This window comes from Notothenia rossii (assembly GCF_949606895.1).
Source record: "Notothenia rossii genome assembly, chromosome: 8".
Lineage (NCBI taxonomy): Eukaryota > Metazoa > Chordata > Actinopteri > Perciformes > Nototheniidae > Notothenia > Notothenia rossii.
Genome location: NC_136906.1, coordinates 69,204,326 through 69,224,982, shown reverse-complemented (window position 1 = coordinate 69,224,982; position 20,657 = coordinate 69,204,326). Strand labels below are relative to the sequence as shown.

At 38.7% G+C, this 20,657-nt stretch overlaps 3 protein-coding genes across 6 annotated transcripts in view; 2 read left to right on the top strand and 1 right to left on the bottom strand.

Moving 5' to 3' along the window:
* The first annotated feature begins 960 nt into the window (after positions 1–960).
* On the top strand, positions 961–9,507 carry tmem181 (transmembrane protein 181). Of its 2 annotated transcripts, none has more exons than XM_079643736.1 (17): positions 961–1,245; positions 3,011–3,114; positions 3,349–3,416; positions 3,662–3,752; positions 3,888–4,006; positions 4,223–4,339; positions 4,501–4,581; positions 4,736–4,835; positions 5,060–5,190; positions 5,272–5,363; positions 6,630–6,687; positions 7,352–7,454; positions 7,542–7,593; positions 7,686–7,768; positions 7,872–7,961; positions 8,046–8,112; positions 8,223–9,507. In XM_079643736.1, the coding sequence occupies exons 1-17, from the start codon at positions 1,112–1,114 to the stop codon at positions 8,305–8,307; spliced, it is 1,575 nt and encodes a 524-aa protein (XP_079499862.1). In that variant the 5' UTR covers positions 961–1,111; the 3' UTR covers positions 8,308–9,507. The 2 variants fall into 2 exon arrangements, with proteins under 2 accessions (XP_079499862.1, XP_079499863.1); XM_079643737.1 differs by lacking the exon at positions 961–1,245 and adding an exon at positions 2,627–2,786.
* dynlt1b (dynein light chain Tctex-type 1b) lies at positions 9,503–10,991 on the bottom strand. Its single transcript, XM_079643738.1, has 5 exons — positions 10,896–10,991; positions 10,658–10,699; positions 10,026–10,149; positions 9,855–9,932; positions 9,503–9,726 (listed from the first exon to the last, which is right to left on the bottom strand). Exons 1-5 carry the CDS (start codon positions 10,920–10,922, stop codon positions 9,656–9,658), a joined length of 342 nt encoding a protein of 113 aa, XP_079499864.1. The 5' UTR covers positions 10,923–10,991; the 3' UTR covers positions 9,503–9,655.
* A 668-nt stretch (positions 10,992–11,659) lies between these two features.
* LOC307014503 (uncharacterized protein) overlaps positions 11,660–20,657 on the top strand; it is a 147,448-nt gene continuing 138,450 nt past the window's right edge. Inside the window, exons 1-2 of one of the 3 annotated variants that reach the window (XM_079642460.1) lie at positions 11,660–11,719; positions 19,441–19,539. The gene's annotated coding sequence lies outside the window, so the exon portion shown is untranslated. Of the gene's footprint in view, positions 11,720–15,268; positions 15,597–19,440; positions 19,540–19,876; positions 20,066–20,657 lie in introns of those variants that run through there. The other 2 variants (XM_079642461.1, XM_079642462.1) reach the window with 2 other exon arrangements.

Below are 20,657 nucleotides of genomic sequence, written 5' to 3'. Positions count from 1 at the left end.
TGCAGTGACGCGTCCTAAAACCAGGAAGTAAGCTGCTGGTTCCCTCGACAGAAAGCAATGGGATTTCTCCACAGGGTTTTGGAAAATAGCTGGAAATAAGGTCAGTGGAAAACAAACCTGTTTGATAAATGCACGTTTTGTTCAGCCGGATAATCTCCACATGTCTACCCTACTTTTATCATTTTCAAATCCTAAATCTAATCGATAGATTATAAAAGGTTTTTAGGACGCGTCACTGCACCACTAGAAGCCAACTCCATCGATCAAGCTGGCTGAAACTTTATCTCCCTCTTCTTTTCATGCTCCCTATCACTGTCCTTAACTCCTCCGGTGACTTTCTTTTATTTGAGGATTGTTTTTTGCCCGGCGCTTGGCCGGTTACCGCTGGTATTAAGAACACTTTGGCAAATGGTTAGGTGACGCGATAGTCTGTAGTGAAGGAGCGCGCTCACGGGAGCCTGCTCGCGCTGCGCTCCGCTGTTTGCTTTTCACCCAACAACGACAACCGACTCACGGGACGCTATGTTGTAGCGTTCATAAACGAAACAATTTAACTAAATTGCTAGTCAAAATAACAATACCACAGGACAATTCTTTTTTTTAGAGCAATATTTTTAGTGGCCTGAGCGGGCAAGTGGAAAGTACGTTATGCTGGCCCGGGGTGTCTAAATAGTACTTCGGGGCCAGCGGGCCATTTATAATGTCGAGCCCTGCCGGTTACGGGCCGGCCCACATCGTCCGACCGGCCCACTTCAGTACCGGCCCATCGGGATTCGTCCCGAACGTCCCGATGGCCAGTCCGCCCCTGGTTATAGACAAAAGGCAGCTTGTGAGTGGAGGACTAATATATTTGGATAAACCCATGATAAAGATGTGTGTGTGGTGTCTCTGTCCGCGGTGCTGAACTCTGATCACGTGATCCTCCTCCCGTGTGTTCCGCCCCCTCTTATCCTTTTTTTTCTTCCTTTGAACCGACACAAACAAAAAAGCTTCGGCTGCATTTTCAATTAAACGGCGTTAACAAAACAGCCATCATTGTGCTGCTGTCCACAGGCCTCGGTTTGTTTTCCCCTACGCCATTTTCATCCGCTAGACGGCTCGGTGTCTCATAATGGACGCAGACTACTCGTCCAGCCTGGAGAACCCCCTGTACAGCGAGCTGAAGTACTTCTGCAGGAAGATCCAGGAGGCCTACCACGAGCTGAAGGAGGACCTGACACCTTTCCGGGATGATCGCTTTTACAGGTGGCTCTCCTGTTTATCTACTCACACAATGGAGGATCAATTTCCCCCTGCATTACAGAAGCAAATATTTTTGGCTTTGTATGCTGTGACATAGGATTTAACAACCTGCACCTTCCAACAATAAGCGGAGCCTATATATTGTCAGCCTCTCTGGTGATTATGGTTGATGCTAACGAGATGTGTTCATTACTTATTATGTGGATTTATATACATTTCATAATCTCGTTAGTTTATATTTTAGATGGTGCAGACTAAAGGGAAATAGCAGTCCTCAAATGTATTCATTAAAAAAAGGTAAATAGGTGAATACTTTGCATTTGACACATTCTCAGTATCAGTATTAATATTTGACAATCTCACATTTATAAGGGGTAAAGAGGCCTTTGGATTCCTATCAATGGCAACAAGTGAAGGGATTGTATCTGCATTAGCTGGTGGTGAATAATAATAGGCCTTTTAAAAAAATGTCATGTTGTCGTTAAAATGTAAAGATTAATTAAAATAATTAAAGTAACTAGCTCATTAATTCTTTTTTGTTTTTTGCTTGACGTTAACGTATGACGTGGTCGTATATTACGTATGCTGCCCGTGACTCTCTCACGTAGGGGACGTTCATCTCATGTTGTCAAAAGATATTTAAAAATAAATGTTCCTGTGCCTCAACTTTTCTGACATTATCAGCAGTAGGGAAAAATTAAAGGACATTTCCAAATGTAAAATTAACCTTTGATATGGTTGGATGATTTAAGCCATGACAGAACATTTGAGCAACATACATCATACATCTGTATATGTTTACAAGCCAAATACCCCTTACTGATTTGTCACATAGACTTTGTAAACATACGTTTTCAAAAATAATATACCAATAAAAAAAGCTATAGCATGTGTAAGGGTAATGTATTGCCTGTAAAGTATAATAATAATAATAATAATACATTGGATTTTTATAGCGCTTTTCCTATTGCTCAAACGCTTTACATAAAATCAGAACCGAAACAGTAGAGAAGAGTTTGAAAACTAGAGTGAACAAGTGAGTTGTGTATGCAAATCTAGATAACAAACTGTACCTCAAATATTCCTTTTATATTTTAGCAATTTTTTTGTTTTTTATGGCTTTTTATGTTTTCACTTCCTGCATGTCATATCATGTTAAATATAGAATATTTTTTGTTTTACCAATCTTTTTGAGGGACATGAACAATATGTTCAATGAAAATACGACCATCGACATACTACAAAGACTTAAAACATATTTTTGCAGAATAAAACTAGTCTCAGCCACAAATACAAATATCACCTTTATATCTAATCTTAGAGCAGCAGCTTTAAATCGCGACCGCTTCTTAGCAAGTCCCTCTGAAAAGGAAAGCCCCTGTCACGTGATGCAGGCCCCTCCCCTTTGATGACGTTGCATTCCAGTAGTCTACACCGGTCGTCGCAGAGTGATGTTGATACACGGACTACACGGATGTGGATTCACTACCACATTTTAACGTTTTTCCTCGGTATTGAGACTACGAACCGACAGAAATGGAGCTGTAAGTGTACGCTTTGTTCAGCGGATACTCCCGGGATTTTCCCCCGGTGTTTTATATGTGTGGGAGACCCTGTAAGACACCAGTATGTAGCTGTTTTCTGACATCTGTTACTGCTAGCGTAAACTAGCATGGACGCTAGCAGTGTTGACACATCCGATCCTTAATTAACCACAAAATAAACGTTATCTTTTGTGTGTTCTCTAACCAATGTCTTCCTATGACAGATTGGCCCCCATGCGGCTCTACACCCTGTCCAAAAGACATTTTGTCTTGGTCTTCGTTTGCTTTCTGATCTGCTTTGGCCTCACAGTCTTTATTGGGATTACAGGTATATCTAATATAAACATGTCTGCAATACTGTGGCCCAAATTGGGTGTTAGTCATAAGTCATTTTAATTAACACAGGTTTTTAGATACAAGAAAGAAAGTCCTTCTGCAATAAAGCATGATGGCACAATCAAAATTGTATTGTATTTGTATCACTACAATGCTTATTTCTGGATAGTCCAGTAATTCATATTGTAAAGAATGTGTCATTTATATGTGTTGCTTTTTTGTTTAGGTCCTAGGACTATTGCTGAGCAAGAGCACAATGGTGATCAGTTGGTTCTCAAAAACTTCTCAGTTAAGGTAAGGTAAAAGTCAATCTGATTTATTGGGATGTTTTGTTATCATTACATACATTGTTGTTTACCCTGGGATTTATTCCGCTTTAAATTCATTTGAAGCCTTTACGTTTTGTGTTAAAAGAAAACCTTTACGTTTGGTGTTATGTTATAAGCAAACACGTCTAACTACTGGGATAACATGTGTAACATCCTGTGTGTTTAATTTGAGTATCCTTTTTAATGATGTCATTCATTGTATGTTTACAGACCGGGCCCTTCAATCTAGTTTCTTCTCCGCTCACCACCTACAACCAGCAACTATGGCTCACCTGTTTGATACAGGCTGAACACAGCAATAGTAAGAATGAGCTACAGATGTTTAACATGAGCGTAAAATGTGGAGCACATATGACACACATCAAAAAGCTTCCTTATTATTTTGCAAGCACGACTGGCTTTTGTTAACAACAACATGTTCTGTCGTCTGTGTCAGTGGGAGATTTCCAGCAGCCTTTCGAAATCAATGTGGAGCTGAAGGGAGTGATGCAGGACGCCAGCGTGATTCACATCAACACCGCGCACCAGAAATCACGAACGCTACACTGCGGGGCTGTAAGTGACAATCAGGAAACCCAGCCTCCTTCCTCTCTCACAGTATGCTCGTTTATCATTAATCATTTAGTCAAGCAGTAGCAGAGCGAGTTTATGAAATGTCATCTATGATATGAGGTTGCAATATAGTGGTGAGTGCTGTTGGATATACAGTGAACATACAGTTAGATTGTTAATTGAAAGGGAAGTGACGCAGCATTCCCTGTCTCCTTACAGAAATGTGATGAGATCATTGTGCTCCATCTTGGCTATCTGAACTACACCCAGTACCAGGTTATGGTCAGCTTCAAAGGCCTTGAAAATATCACGTATGAAATCAAGGTCAAGTTTTCGGTAAGTGAAAGACACTGACACGATTCTTCTTCCAGCTCATGAAAACAAATTCTGTGATATTGTTTTTTTGTTTCTGCATAATATTTGATCTCCTTTATTTTCATTAAGGCTTGAGCTCACATTTCAGCACAGCCTCTTTTACTCTTCTGTTTCTTTCTCAGTGGAAAACGTACAACCCAACCTTCTCGCAAGTGGAGATCTGGTTCCGGTTTGTCTTTGTGGTGTTAACCTTCATGGTGACGGTAAGAGCAAATGTGAATTTTTATTTATATCACATAACCAATAATCCAGGTCACCAAAGCGTGGCAATGAAAGATAGCCAACTAGTGTAAATCAGTAACTTAAATCAATGTTTGCCTAATACAGGACTAACATTTCTTTCCCTGAATGTTGCAGTGTATGTTTGCACACTCACTGAGGAAGTTTTCTATGAGGGATTGGGGCATAGAGCAGAAGTGGATGTCTGTCTTGCTTCCTTTGCTGCTACTCTACAACGGTGAGCTTCAGCATTCACATTTGACCCTTAAAACACAACCTCTACAATCTGGCTTCTCCATTATATCACCTTTTTTGCAATCATTACAGCTGCAACTTTTAATCTGCACAACCAAAGAGCTGTGTTTTTAATGTGTCAACTGCAAATGTTTATCAGTCTTATTCATTGTAAAATAAGTCCTACTTAAAGGTGGGGTGCGTTGCTAATTGTGTTTTGTTGTTCAGATCCATTTTTCCCGCTGTCATTCCTGGTGAACAGCTGGTTTCCAGGAACGTTAGACGCTTTCTTCCAGGCTCTGTTCCTGTGCTCCCTGCTGCTCTTCTGGCTCTGTGTTTATCATGGCATCAGGGTTCAGGTGGGTCCAGTACTACACTTTTAGTTTTAAAAGGTTTTTAAGGTTACATCTATATTTCATGTGTTTATGTTGTTTCCACAGGGTGAGAGGAAATGTCTGACCTTCTACCTGCCTAAGCTGGTCATTGTAGGTCTCCTGTGGCTCTCAGCTGTCACACTGGGCATATGGCAAACGTAAGTCTGACCCAACTGTCCACTAACCGCCTGATTAATAATGTTAATCACAACAGGACTGAATACATCTCAGTGATGCAAATTAGTCGCTTTTCGGCGCCTCCCGCCTTTTTAACGCTGCTTTGGGTGACTTGTGTAATTCGTGGAGAACCAAAGAGTTTTCGTTTTGGGGGGGGGGTGGGGGTCCGTCCGTTAGTCCGTTCGACTGACGGAGAACTTCTCACTTCAAAAAAGAAGAAGAAATCTAGATCGCAAAATAATTAAACAAGCGAGTGCCTGTTTTTCCTGGCCAAGGACAGGTTTCTTGAACACAACATGAGCGTAACGTGTCTTCACGTGGTTATGTCTCGTCTGAAAGGAGTGTAGACGATAGTGCTGACGGAGAGCACCGGAACGCCGCTCCAGCTCTTCAAATATTGCAGTACCCATAAGGAGCCGTACACATGCCGCAGTGTTTGCGTGGCTGTGTCTTTAGTTGTAAGCCCAATGGCGATCTGTTGTTATTAGCATCTGGTTAGCTAGCTATGCAAACGAATTTAAAGAGCTTTTCTACAACCAGGTGGAAGAGAGCTCTCGCCTGACAGGCTCAAATAACCTCAGCTCATTGAGGTTAAGGAACACCTTGATATGATCATTATAGTTATTAATGAGATATTAGAGACTAAATGAAAAACAGGTATAACATACTATATGACAGTAACAAAAAAGTTGTTAAAAATAACAAGAATAGAGTTTAAAAGGGGAGTGATTTGTAAAATATCCAAAAAGAAAGATCTGCTTACAGTTCTTTTCCAAATGGGCGTTGAGAGATGTATCCATAGATCTCCTCATGTTGCTCTCAAAGTGCACCAGATTGATGCATGCATGCGCGCGTCATGGTGAGATATCTGGATTAAGAGGTTGCTTTTTCTTTGCACAGCATGAAAGAAAGGCCAAATGAATTGGCTGTGATTTTAGTTTTTTTAAGCAGAGGCTGAGTTCAATAATTTGTACGGACCTCGGAGGATGTTGTAAAAATTGAAAGGAAAAAGGTTCCCCACCCCTGCTGTAAATAATAATAAAAACCCTTGATTTATAACTCAACATCTCCGTCTCCTATTGATCTGAGTATATTATAAAGAATAGCCAGTTAATTGAAGCATTATAAGCACAGGCCTGTCAGATGGTATATTACGCAGTTTTTTTCCTGCTTCGAATAGTTCTCTCTTTTTTCACCATACCTGGGTTTGCATCACTGACATCTACTCCCTTCTTCTGTATTTGCAGGGTCAATGAACTCCAAGACCCAACCTATCAGTATAAAGTGGACATAGTGAACTTTCAGGTGAGACTCTTTTTTTAAATGGTTAAGGTTGTGGTACAGGTTTTTGGACAGGGCTTTTATATTTGATACAGCCAGGGGAAAATTCACAAAGAATGGACTGCGACTGCTGATAGCACCCGCATCAGTACCCACTATCTGCTCCATATAAAGCTCTGTTTTCAATATTCTCATGTGTTTTCATAAAAGACATGTAGGGAATCTTTATACATTTATTTCTCTCTTTCCCAAAATGTATTAATTTGAAAACAAGTATTACGATGTCATTGTCTGGCCTCAATCGGCTTCCATAATCACTGGAGAGTGTGGATGGGACTAACCTAATAAACGCACAATGAAGACCCTATTAATTTCACTGTAACTGTGTGGCTGTTAGCGCTGATCTTTGTGGATTGGACTGTTGGGCTAATTTGCCAGAAATGGGACAATTTAACACTGAATGTAAATCGGTTCAAATAGCACAGGAGCATCGATACACTATCTGCTAGGCATTGCAGTTCGGGGTGTATTTCCCTCTTAGCGGCTACTTTTCAGATAATTGTTTTTCTTATGTGTGGTTAGGTTTAGCGCCTGCAAAAGCCTTGCATTGCTTTTTGTGAATTCACCCCTCAATGTTTATGTCTTATTTTTCCCATCAGTTTAATAAAGACCCAATATATTTCTGCAGGGTATGAAGGTCTTCTTCCTGATTGTAGTTGCCTTCTACATTCTTTACCTGATCTTCCTGGTCGTCAGAGCTTGTTCTGAACTGAAGAACATGCCTTACTCAGGTATCACAGCACAACACACATCTGACTTAATCACAGTTATTGCTTTACCATGGTAACATTAACGTGCTGTGTGTTTTCTATCACTAGATCTCCGGCTCCGGTTTTTGACAGTGCTGACCTTTGTGGTCCTTGTTATAAGGTACGTTTTTAAGTAAATCCTGAGAGGCCTGTTTAAAGGCCTATTTGTGGTTGATTTGGTTTTAAATGACGCTGTTTCTCTTTGTCCTCCAGCATGGTCATTCTCTACCTGAGGTTTGGTGCCAAGGCTCTCCAAAACAATTTTGTCGCTGCACTGTCTACTCATTACCAGAACTATATCCTTTCCAAAAATATTTTATTTTTAGACAATGATTTCACTTCAATATTCCATCTTGATTATTTTAAAAGTGATAAATGTTTCCTTAACTCCAGACATACCAGCTGAATTTTTATCATTCTATGGTCTACTCAACTTTTACTTGTACACATTGGCTTTTGTGTATTCCCCCTCCAAAAATGCACTTTATGGTTGGTAACACAGCACAATTTAAAACACACTGGATACGATAATGAATTAAAGTATGAACCGAACTGATTTTGTTTATTTTCCAGACTCCCAGTTGAAGGATAACCCTGCTTTCTCAATGCTAAATGACTCTGATGATGAAGTTATATATGGGTAAGCATTTTCTTGATTGCTTATTAAATTCTCACCCCCTATAGTTTGGGGGGAAGCATTTGTTGGGAACGTGTATAAACCAGCAGATGTTTTATTTTTCTTCTGTAAAGAAGCGATTATGAAGACATGCCTTTACAAAACGGACGTGCCATCAAAGCAACCGCCAAGTACCAGGATGAGACTGACAGCGACTGATGGGACCCCTGACTGCCATGCTGCTCCTCTTTTGTGTCCCCGTTGGAAACTATAGGAATAGAAAACAACAAAATATCATGTGTAGGTGTAAATAAGGAGTACTTGCATTGGTGATACAGAATAGTATATTGTAAGTGTACATAACTATATTTTTAAAAGAAGTTCCATGTCTACTGAATGTACTGTACTTTTACTTTAAGTTAGGGCAGGTAGCCACTTTTTCCAGTTTGTAAACTCTTTTCCTCCTACCTAGCGGCATTTCCTCACAAGCCGATAGTCGGATATAATCGGGAAAAGTGCTAATATCGATTGGGGATCTTTTTTTTGAGAAATCAATGTTATTTTAACGCTTTGAGTTGAACCACTGTTGTCTCCTTATTGCACTGTGTGGTTTTTGCCATTCCTTTCAGCTCTCTGATAATAATGATAATGCATTTTTATGGCCAAAGTGGCGTAAACTTATACTGCTGGTAGAAAGCAAAATAAACGTGTTCCACAGCAGCAGACTCAAACACAACATCAGTGATTTGACGGGGAATAAAAAAGTGCCAAAGCAGTGTTGGCTGTTAACAATCTTTTTTTGAATTCCAACATATTGGAAGAGAGAGCCTTATCGCTGGAGTACGCACTACTTCATTTTTAACACTCTTCTGACTAATTCATGAAAAGCAGCTTTGTAATTGCACTTGGGTAAGAATTTAATTTATTTGCTGAAAAGTTAGGACATTTGATACTGTATTATCTGACTCCCTGGATGAATGGTGTTTGATGAATTGTGTGGATTTTACACCACTTTATGTAAATGGACTACTGATTTATCATGAACATTTCTTATCCCAGCATGTACAGTAGTTACAGTATTGGCCAAATATGTTTTGCGTCATGTGGAACATATTCATTTTAGTAATGTTTTTGTTCCGTAGCTTTCCTAATATTGCTTAGTTTTATATACTTTAAAACTAATATCTCAATATGTATTCTAATCAAGATGGTGCCTTGTCTTTACATTTCTTCAAAAATGTTCTGCAGTCTTGAATTTGTAAATGCTTTGACATAAATGTACATTTTGATTCAAGGTGATTAAGTGATACTGTGGGACCTGATATTTTTGATGTTTTTGCAATTTGTGTTGCTTCATGAGATACAAGCTGTACATGTAGCAATTTCATGTCACATGTAAATAAAGCGAAGTATATACAGCACAGTATTCTTTTAATTAATTGCACTTATATAAAAACACAAGATGTCATTCAAATATTGCCAGCATGTCTGAACATAACAGGCTGGTTCTGAAAAATATACAAAAGCCCAAACATTTCAAACACACAGGTACAGCATTGTAGTTGGTTCAGATGGCCAGCCCAAAAACACTGATGATGCAGTACATGGACTTGTTCTCCCATCTCACCGCACAGCTTCCTGTTGGGTGTAATGCACAACAAACTTAGTATGACCTTTACAGTTACTGAAAAAATACAGCTTTTGAAAGTTGATCATTTGCAGAAAAGGAAACAAACATTTAAAGCAACATCACTATTGTATTTTACCATCAGTAGAGTTGTCCCAGAAGCATGTGCTCGCTGTTTGCAGACCTGCTCCGTTTTTCTGCATGATGATACAGGTAACTGTAGGAAAACAATACATTATTTTTCATAACCAACCCCATACAGCCAAGGAACCATCATAATATATTTGTTTTACTGCTGCAGCGTATGTACCAATATATTTGAAAGGCTTCCCCAGCTTGCTGAGTTGACTGAGGCACTGCTCCACTACGCTGGTGGTCCACTGGTTTACTCGGCTGTGCTGGTAGGCATTTGCTCCTATGGTGGCTTCCACTGACTACAGAGACAATTTAAACATCATAGTATTAATTAGGAACTGACCAACCCAGTGGTGGGAAATTATTAGGTTCATTTCCTCCTATTTGACTGTACAGCACTTTGGTCTGGAGGTTTTAAAGTGCTTTATAAATAAAGCTGTATTGTATTGTATTTATTTACTGCTACTTTACCCTTTTAATCTACTACAAATCAGAGGGGAAATATTGTATTTTTTACTACATTTATTTGATAACTTGCGGTATATATAAATGGTCTATATAGGTCATACCATTGCAATAATACTGAAATACGACACAGTTTTATGAACAAAATGCATAAATACAACTTATTCAGAATATTGAAATACATTAAACTGCAAATTATACTAGATAATGACGTTGCATAGCAACCGTTACTGTGTCCTTGGCAACCAACAGTTTGCTTAACACAAGGTAGAAATGTTAACGTTAACCGAAACAATCTATATTTTGTGGATGAATCAAAAGCCAGTGTGTCTTTTTGCTTACCTCTTTTATTATTTTGCTCACTTCATCAACGACGAACGCAGTCTGTCGGGTTAAAAACAAAACAGTTCAGTTTAAGCTAGCCTGTCAACATGGTTGTCTTCTACTTTCTGGACAAACAATTAACAATATAAGTTACAACGTAGGACACCCTTCAAAGAATGTTATGGTAGATGAAATAGTGTTTTCTATTTGATTAATATATATGTAATTATTAGTAATGAAGTTATTACGAACCCACCTCCTCTTCGGTCTGATCCTCGTCCATTGCTACTGCCTCCGAAATGAACCAAGTTTTCTTTAGTAATATGACTTCCGGTCGTGTTTTTTTCAGAATAAGAGCATCGACTGAAGCCCATAAGTGATTTTTGTTAATGGGAAACAGTGATGGAAGAAGTATTCAGCATCTTTACATGAGTAAAAAAGTAGCAATACATTTATCTAAAGAAATCTCCATTACAAGTTAAAGTCCTGCAAATACCAAGTAAATGTACAGAAGTATTATCAGCAAAGTGTACTGAAACTAAGTACAACAAGTAAATGTAATTCTGCAGAAAGTTGAACACGAAGGATGTGTGACAACATTACATTTCAACATTTTCGAGGATAAAACTTATCAAATGACTAAATGGCCGTAAAACTATGTATAGTCTAGCACTGATCGTTGGATAAATGGTCAGTCTACTTAATGTCCAAAACATTGCCCTCTTCAAGTGACCAGAGTTTCTTCAATCAATGAGAATTCATGAAACAACAGTCTTTTGTAAAACTGAGAGAAACACACAATTTGCTTTTAAATGTTTGGTATTTGCCCAAAACACGTCTCATTAAAAAAAAATAGGTGATTTTAAGTTTTATTTGAATCACCAGTAAATATTAAAAGCGTGCCGTTGATAAACAAAACCTTTGTACGTGCATTCAAAAATATCCTTAAACAGGTAAACACCGCCCCTTCTGGTCAGTTTTAGAAATAGTTGTCACATGACATTGACATGACGCAGTTTATAACTTTCCACTTTTTAGCCGTCGTTCGACGGTCTGTCGCTGTCGAGAGGACCAGTTCAGGTAGGAAAATGCTAAAACTAACCAGGTTTTTTTTGCATAGCGTATATAAACATCAATCCTCGCAATCCCTCTGTACTATATTTAATCTTGAAGATAATCTTAAAGTGTTTTCTGTTGAGTTATGCTGTATTGCTAAAGCGAGCTAAGTGCTAGCTTCAGGAGGCCACCTGATGTGCTAGCTGAAGCAGCAACTGGCTAAATGGGCCGGTGATGTGATAGTGTGAGAAATATATGCATTTGTATGCTACTTTTGCGTCAATTTATCTTGTTCTGTTTTTTTAAGATGTAATGCCATTAATTAGCGAACACACCTTGCTATTTAAATCTGAAAGGATTGCTAAACTATACAGTTAAGGCTGTCTCCGTGACCTTGGCCCAAAGAAGCTAATGTCACGGTAACTAGCTTATATTTATACCATAATTACCACGATATTGCAGCGAAATAATGAGTCGATGTTAATATTAATTGCAACGTAATTTATTTCAGAAACACTTTTTGTTATATTCCATGGAATGCTCTTAACATCCCGATAGCAATGAATATATTAAATGCTTTGACAATAAATGCAAAAAACAATTTCATCTGTGGAAGCCGTAGTACTGTGCACCAATATCACCTAGAGAAGCCCTGACCAATCATTTTAGCCGGCCAGGCTAAAATAACTGGATGGCCTTCCATCTGTGCACATATTTATCTCGTGCCCTCATTGGTCATGTGCGCGTTCGTGTCTGTTGGAGGAGGGGCTGTGTAAGGAAGTGGCAGATTTTTTCGGTTGTGTATTTTCAAATTCTAGCGCACTCGAGCTGGTTTCTCCAAATTACCTACCCCACCTTTAAGTGTTGCTTAAACGGGTTGGTATTAAATGTCTAATCAACTTTCTCAGTTTGAAATACAGTTTTCAAAAAAAGGTGAACTAATTTACAGTTTTTCCTTCTGCTTTGAAATTGACTCTTATTTTGACGTTTATTTTGAACCGACCAACCGGATGTTGTGCACGTGTTGTGTTATGTTTGCTGAGCGCTTGTTTCACGGTGTCCGTGTCATGAGTTTTACAATATCCATGGTGTAATTGCACTGTTTCTGTGATATTTAAACGGGTTTAGCTTTAGCACATTTTCTCAGATAATTATTGTGGCACATTTGCCGGTATTGGAATATGTTCTGACTACAATGCAAAGTGCACGGCGAATTTATGAGCTGCTGAAGTTACCTACAGTTTTGTCGTTCAGTCTCAAGAGGGAGACAGACCTCTATGTATCTTTGTGGCACTACATCTCAAAGGTTTTAATTCTGCTCCTTGTCATACCACGCACACGACCCCGTCTTTATAATTAGTTATTCTTTGTTTTAAACGTATATTTTTGACAGAATAAAGAAACGCTTGTACATATATTAAAGATATAGAAAGCATTTTAAGGTACTCTTTGTTAGGGATGCCTTATTGGTCAAAAGGGCATCACGTGACCAGAAATAGCATAAACTAGCTTAACGTAACGTTCTTCAACAAAAGTATGCAATCGTATGCATGTATTGGTGGTGAATCTTACTATGACTTAGAAACGCGCGTTTTTCTTTAGTTGCTGTGTTTTTGTAATTATAAAAAAACAAGTTGAACCGTTTCTGAAAGTAACAGTGCATAGAATCACACCTTTCCTGCTGGCCCATTTGCAGTATCGCTTCTCGGCCTTTTGGCTAAGATCAAGTGTAGTATCTGTTCTTATCAGTTTAATATCTGATACGTCCCCTACCCGGGGACCATATATTAAATTGATTTTTGGAATAGGGAGATGGAATAGGGGCTTGCTCCGTCCACTCCACGCATCGACCTGGTATTGCAGTACCTCCAGGAACGGTGCACCCCCTCTAAATGTTAAACATAAAAACACTTCTGATAAGTCTCCTTTCCAACTGACATGACTCGCTAAATGTTATGTCGGAATTGAAGCTAATGTTCTATATGATCACAAGTATCACATACATGCTTTTGTGACACAAGGGCATTGTAAAACTTACTTACTTCATTTCTCTCTCATTGGTTGAAAACATAATATATAGCAATTTCTGAATAATGACACATTTGGTTAAATCTGTTGGTTTTTCTTTTCTTAGTTTTTTTCATTCCCTAAAAGTCAAAACATGTTGCTAATGTGGTTTCCCAACTTGAGAAACACTGTATTTGACCCACTTTCAATGTGACTGTATTTGAGATATTTATGTATTCATTCTGTAGTGTTAGCCGAATAGCCGTAGAAGCCAATCTTATTAAATAATTCATATAAGGTACAAAAAATGTAATTCAGTCAAATACAATTGTCCTGTATCAGCTACGTGTTTTAAGTTAATTTGGGAGTAATGGCTAATTGGCTAGAAGGACATAATGGGACTAGAAATAACATAAACTGGCCTCACTTTCCAACAAAAATGTCTAGTTGATGCATTTGTTGGTGCTGAATGTTAATATACATGAAAAAGTGTGTTTCCATTTGTTGCTATGTTTAAAAAAAAAAGAAAAAAAGTTATACTTGTCCCCTGACATCATGTGACCAAAAATAATTTAAACTGGCTTCACCATCATAATGCCCTGTTGATGCATGTATTGGTGGTGAATCTTCCTATAACATAAAAAACATTTTCCTTTTGTTGCTTTATTTTTGTAATTAAAATCAACACATTGAACCGTCACTTAAAGTAACAGTGCAGAAAATCAGATCTTTCTTGCTGGCCCATTTGCAGTATCGCTTCTCGGCCTTTTGGCTAAGATCAAGTGTAGTATCTGTTCTTATCAGTTTAATATCTGATACGTCCCCTACCCGGGGACCATATATTAAATTGATTTTTGGAATAGGGAGATGGAATAGGGGCTTGCTCCGTCCACTCCACGCATCGACCTGGTATTGCAGTACCTCCAGGAACGGTGCACCCCCTCTAAATGTCTAATATAAAAACTCTTATATTAACTCTTCTGTCCAACCGACATGACTCACTAAATGTTATGTCGGTACATAACATTTTCTGAATAATAACACTATTTGTTTGAATCTGTTCGTTTTTATTTTCTTTTGTTCTGCTTATTCTGAAAAAAAGAAAATGTTGCTAAAATGGTTTCAAAGCCTGAGAAACACTGTATTTGACTGTATTTAAGACATTTATTTATGTATTAATTCTGTAGTGTTAGCCGTAGAAACCAATCTTTTTACATTGATTAATTTAAGGTCAAAAAATCTAATGCAGTCAAATACATTTGTCCTGTAGTAGCTACGTATTTTAAGGTACTTTGGTAGTGATGGCTAATTGTCCAGAAGTACATCATGTGACTAAAAATAATTTAAACTGGCTTCACCATCATAATGCCCTGTTGATGCATGTATTGGTGGTGAATCTTCCTATTAGGGCTGTGCAATTTAATCGATCCTGCGATATATATCGATATTTTGTTTCCCGAGAAAGTATCGATATTTCAGCCGCGGGTATCGATACATTAACTCCCATTCAAATCCCCCGTGTTCCGCCTGGCACTCTGCTCACTGCCCATTCCCCCCGTTCGCTTTGCATGAAGAGCGGTTACATCAGCCAGCCGAGCCGCTAGTGTCGCTGTAGAGCATTTCTAGATACACAGACGCCGGTGTCTTCTTCTCGCAGTGAGTGCGAAGCGGTTCAGGAGAATGGCGGCAAACATTAACCACACTGGAGAGGGTCTTCTCTACCGCCGGAGATATCGGCCCAATCCCAAACCACTCCCTCGACGGAGTGAACTCCGTCTGTAGCCACACTCGCAGCTCAACGAGGCTCCCTCCTGTCAGATGGAGGGAGTAAATACAGCAGCAAGCTTTGGGACGGCCTCCCCTCTCTCCGGCAGAAACAGAAAATGCCGTAACTGTATGTAACAACGGTTTCAAATCAACATCTCTTAGACAAAAAGTTTAAATTAATAACTCAAATAAAACTCCTAACATCTTTCATTGTGTTTCAAAGCTCTTTTAGTTTTAAACCTGATGTTTATAAGCTTCTTAGTTTTTCCAACGGTCTGTAAATATACACAACTTTATAATAAAATGCACACATTTACCTTTTTCTAGACTAAACACAGGTATGATCCTAAGTTAAAACATATGAGGTTATCATGAGGTTGTTAACATCGCAGTTTATCAGTGGATGTTTGCTGGAACTACTTGTTAACAGCTTGACAGCAGCGGACATACACAGCGCGACTCCGGTCAGGTAGAGACCGGTCTCAAGTCAACACCGCTGCAGACTTGCTGTTTGAGGGCTTGATAGCCCACTCCCCCTCCACACCGCTCCACACTCGTAGGCGGACCCTCGGAGGGGTAGGGTGTAGGGGGCAGTTTGGGAATGGGCCATCGTCACTGCTCAGAGAAGTGCACTTCTCCCAGACCACGTTGATCAGATTACATTCCTGAACAAAAATCTGAAGAGAATGTAGATGCAGTTATGTAGAGAGGAGCCTTTCTGTTTAGTGTTTTTGGCTTATATGTTAATCCTTTGGACTTGAATTATTGGCAGGTACATTTTACATTAAATGTTGTTCTTAGTGACTTGAATTATTGGCTACCTCATATTCTGTGTTAAGCTAAAAATGCTGTAAAAGAATCTGTTCAGAACAGGCCACCTGTTGTACCTTTTAATTCTCCATTGTCCATTGTGATACTGCACTTTATGTACTTACGTTTCAAAGGCTTGTAAACTACAGTTGGCACTGTTTCAATAAATGAAACAAATTTTCTCACCACATCTTTTGAGTCATTTTGTCCAGCATTTGCAAGCTGTAGACTCTCTGTCTAGTCAGAGCCATATATTGTATAATTGATGCTTTCAGTTTTCAGTTGAATTAATTCAATCCAAGTCAATGGAACACTCACAAGATGTCACCAAAATCACACTGTCCCTTTAAAATCTTTTAGAAAATGATGTCAGTGTATCGAATCGTATCGAATCGTATCGTTGGCTGAATATCGTGATATATATCGTATCGCGAGCTCAATATCGTGTATCGTATCGTGAGATTAGTGTATCGTTACAGCCCTACTTCCTATAACATAAAAAACATTTTCCTTTTGTTGCTTTGTTTTTGTAATTAAAATCAACACATTGAACCGTCACTTAAAGTAACAGTGCAGAGAATCAGACCTTTCCTGCTGGCCCATTTTCAGTATCGCTTCTCGGCCTTTTGGCTAAGATCAAGTGTAGTATCTGTTCTTATCAGTTTAATATCTGATACGTCCCCTACCCGGGGACCATATATTAAATTGATTTTTGGAATAGGGAGATGGAATAGGGGCTTGCTCCGTCCACTCCACGCATCGACCTGGTATTGCAGTACCTCCAGGAACGGTGCACCCCCTCTAAATGTCTAATATAAAAACTCTTATATTAACTCTTCTGTCCAACCGACATGACTCACTAAATGTTATGTCGGTACATAACATTTTCTGAATAATAACACTATTTGATTGAATCTGTTAGTTTTTATTTTCTTTTGTTCTGCTTATTCTGAAAAAAAGCAAATGTTGCTAAAATGGTTTCAAAGCCTGAGAAACACTGTGTATTGACTGTATTTAAGACATTTAATTATGTATTAATTCTGTAGTGTTAGCCGTAGAAACCAATCTTTTTACATTGATTAATTTAAGGTCAAAAAATCTAATGCAGTCAAATACATTCGTCCTGTATTAGCTACGTGTTTTAAGGTACTTTGGTAGTGATGGCTAATTGTCCAGAAGGACATCATGCGACTAAAAATAATTTAAACTGGCTTCACCATCAGAACATTTTCTAACAAAAGTGCCCTGTTGATGCATGTATTGGTGGTGAATCTTCATATAACATAAAAATGTGCATTTTCCTTTTGTTGCTTTGTTTTTTGTAATTAAAATCAAGATGTTGAACCGTCACTTAAAGTAACAGTGCAGAGAATCAGACCTTTCCTGCTGGCCCATTTGCAGTATCGCTTCTCGGCCTTTTGGCTAAGATCAAGTGTAGTATCTGTTCTTATCAGTTTAATATCTGATACGTCCCCTACCCGGGGACCATATATTAAATTGATTTTTGGAATAGGGAGATGGAATAGGGGCTTGCTCCGTCCACTCCACGCATCGACCTGGTATTGCAGTACCTCCAGGAACGGTGCACCCCCTCTAAATGTTAAACATAAAAACACTTCTGATAAGTCTCCTTTCCAACTGACATGACTCGCTAAATGTTATGTCGGAATTGAAGCTAATGTTCTATATGATCACAAGTATCACATACATGCTTTTGTGACACAAGGGCATTGTAAAACTTACTTACTTCATTTCTCTCTCATTGGTTGAAAACATAATATATAGCAATTTCTGAATAATGACACATTTGGTTAAATCTGTTGGTTTTTCTTTTCTTAGTTTTTTTCATTCCCTAAAAGTCAAAACATGTTGCTAATGTGGTTTCCCAACTTGAGAAACACTGTATTTTACCCACTTTCAATGTGACTGTATTTGAGATATTTATGTATTCATTCTGTAGTGTTAGCCGAATAGCCGTAGAAGCCAATCTTATTAAATAATTCATATAAGGTACAAAAAATGTAATTCAGTCAAATACAATTGTCCTGTATCAGCTACGTGTTTTAAGTTAATTTGGGAGTAATGGCTAATTGGCTAGAAGGACATAATGGGACTAGAAATAACATAAACTGGCCTCACTTTCCAACAAAAATGTCCAGTTGATGCATTTGTTGGTGCTGAATGTTAATATACATGAAAAAGTGTGTTTCCATTTGTTGCTATGTTTAAAAAAAAAAGAAAAAAAGTTATACTTGTCCCCTGACATCATGTGACCAAAAATAATTTAAACTGGCTTCACCATCATAATGCCCTGTTGATGCATGTATTGGTGGTGAATCTTCCTATAACATAAAAAACATTTTCCTTTTGTTGCTTTATTTTTGTAATTAAAATCAACACATTGAACCGTCACTTAAAGTAACAGTGCAGAAAATCAGATCTTTCCTGCTGGCCCATTTGCAGTATCGCTTCTCGGCCTTTTGGCTAAGATCAAGTGTAGTATCTGTTCTTATCAGTTTAATATCTGATACGTCCCCTACCCGGGGACCATATATTAAATTGATTTTTGGAATAGGGAGATGGAATAGGGGCTTGCTCCGTCCACTCCACGCATCGACCTGGTATTGCAGTACCTCCAGGAACGGTGCACCCCCTCTAAATGTCTAATATAAAAAAGCTGAGAAGAGTCTGCTATCCAACCCTCATGACTCTGTAAGTGTAACGACTGAATTGGGGATAGAAGCTCTATTGTGTACACAATTTTACCACATGTGACACGAGGATATAATGTAACTTGCTGACTTCAATGTGTCAAAACATACTATTATATTTTCCAAATCAGAACACTGTTTTAATGAGTCTGTTATTAGTTTATTTTCTCTTTGCGTGTGGCACATGCATGTGTGGAGCAAGAGAGTGTGTTTGTGGAAGTGATTAGGAGTAGCAGCAGTATAAAGTCACACATAAACAATGGCCTCCCAAGAACGTTGAATGTTGGATTACATTTACCGATCCTGAAATACCCCCCTCCCCCCCACGTATTTAACTAAATATTTAATGTATTTTAACAACTCAGGCTTAATTATTGTTTAAACTGTTAGAAACATGTGTTTATTCTTGAGGCTGCTGTTTGTGATGCTGCTTTTCCTTTATATTTGCAGAACCAGCATTGTTACCACTCCAGACCACTAGATGGCAGTACCAGGAATGTCAGTTGCCCACCACCAGCAGCAAACAAAGAAAGAGGAAGTGTTTGAAATGTGAGTTGAGGGGGTGGGGGTTGTAAATGTGGGGAATGTGTTTTTTGCATTTTCTCTAAATTATAAACGTGAATAGAAAAACTTTTCAAAACAGTATTATATATTCTCAATTTATCTAAACTTACTGGTTGATTGTTGCTCAAATGTTGGAGTAAACTGTATAAAACTAGTGCTTTTTTTGTTGTCTTTTCATATGGAAACACAGAATTGCATCATGGGATATATATCCCTGTTATATCAACGTTAAATGTAAAGATCTTTGTCATCTTACGTACAAAAGACAGTATTTTGTGTTAAATTACCCGTAGATAATCCTTCCCTTTTTATATGTCTTAGTTTTTGGTAGTCTCTATATTTGCAGCACCTTTATTCAGTGTATCATGTGTGTGAATGAGCTGCCTGTTTCCGATGTGTACAACTCATACTTACCTGGCAAGGGAGATACCATGATCAAGAAGGTGGTTCACCCAGGGCGAGGCTTGGCCATTGCACACCGGTCGAGCTGACCTCTGCGAATTCCTCAAATGTGGGAATCTCGATTGCATAATTTGTGGTAGTGGGGGACTGCGTTCGCGCTCTCCCCTGATAACTTGTAAAATGACAAAAATATTCTTAAAAGTCTGCAACACATTTTGAGAATCAATTAAACTGTAAGAGGTTTGAAGTTGACGTGTCAGTGGGGCGGGGTTAATAGGTTTATCTGCAAAATATACCTTTTTATAATTCAATCCAATTTAGCCCTGTTTTGACTAATGATTTATGTGTACACTAGAGATGTTAAGATTCACCGATTCGCATCGGTGCACCGGCATAAACGTTCAAGATGCGAGTGCACCGGTTGAAACAGTGCACATCGGCTACACTTTGGGTTGAACCGGGTTGAACTCGCGATGCATCGATTGCGTAGCGTCTTTGCATCGGAAAAAAACCGATTCATTCATATAAAATCCCCTCATCTTGTCAACGCTCAGCAGAGACGATCTTTGATATTTGCTTCGCCACTACGGAGGCCGAGAGACTCAGTTATCAACACACACGGAAGTTGAGGAGAAAGAGAAACACAGCGCACCGAAAAATACCTACAAATCAAACGTTTGGCAACACTTCGGATTGTTCAA

Bases quoted from the DNA above. Each gene is read 5' to 3' on its own strand.
- dynlt1b (XM_079643738.1), bottom strand. From the start codon at position 10,922: ATGGACGAGGATCAGACCGAAGAGGAG. The intron at 10,700-10,895 runs GTGGGTTCGTAA...TTAACCCGACAG, and splicing joins AGGATCAGACCGAAGAGGAG to ACTGCGTTCGTCGTTGATGA. The intron at 10,150-10,657 runs GTAAGCAAAAAG...TTGTCTCTGTAG, and splicing joins TGAGCAAAATAATAAAAGAG to TCAGTGGAAGCCACCATAGG.
- tmem181 (XM_079643736.1), top strand. From the start codon at position 1,112: ATGGACGCAGACTACTCGTCCAGCCTGGAGAACCCCCTGTACAGCGAG. The intron at 1,246-3,010 runs GTGGCTCTCCTG...TTCCTATGACAG, and splicing joins CGGGATGATCGCTTTTACAG to ATTGGCCCCCATGCGGCTCT. The intron at 4,340-4,500 runs GTAAGTGAAAGA...TTTCTTTCTCAG, and splicing joins AAATCAAGGTCAAGTTTTCG to TGGAAAACGTACAACCCAAC.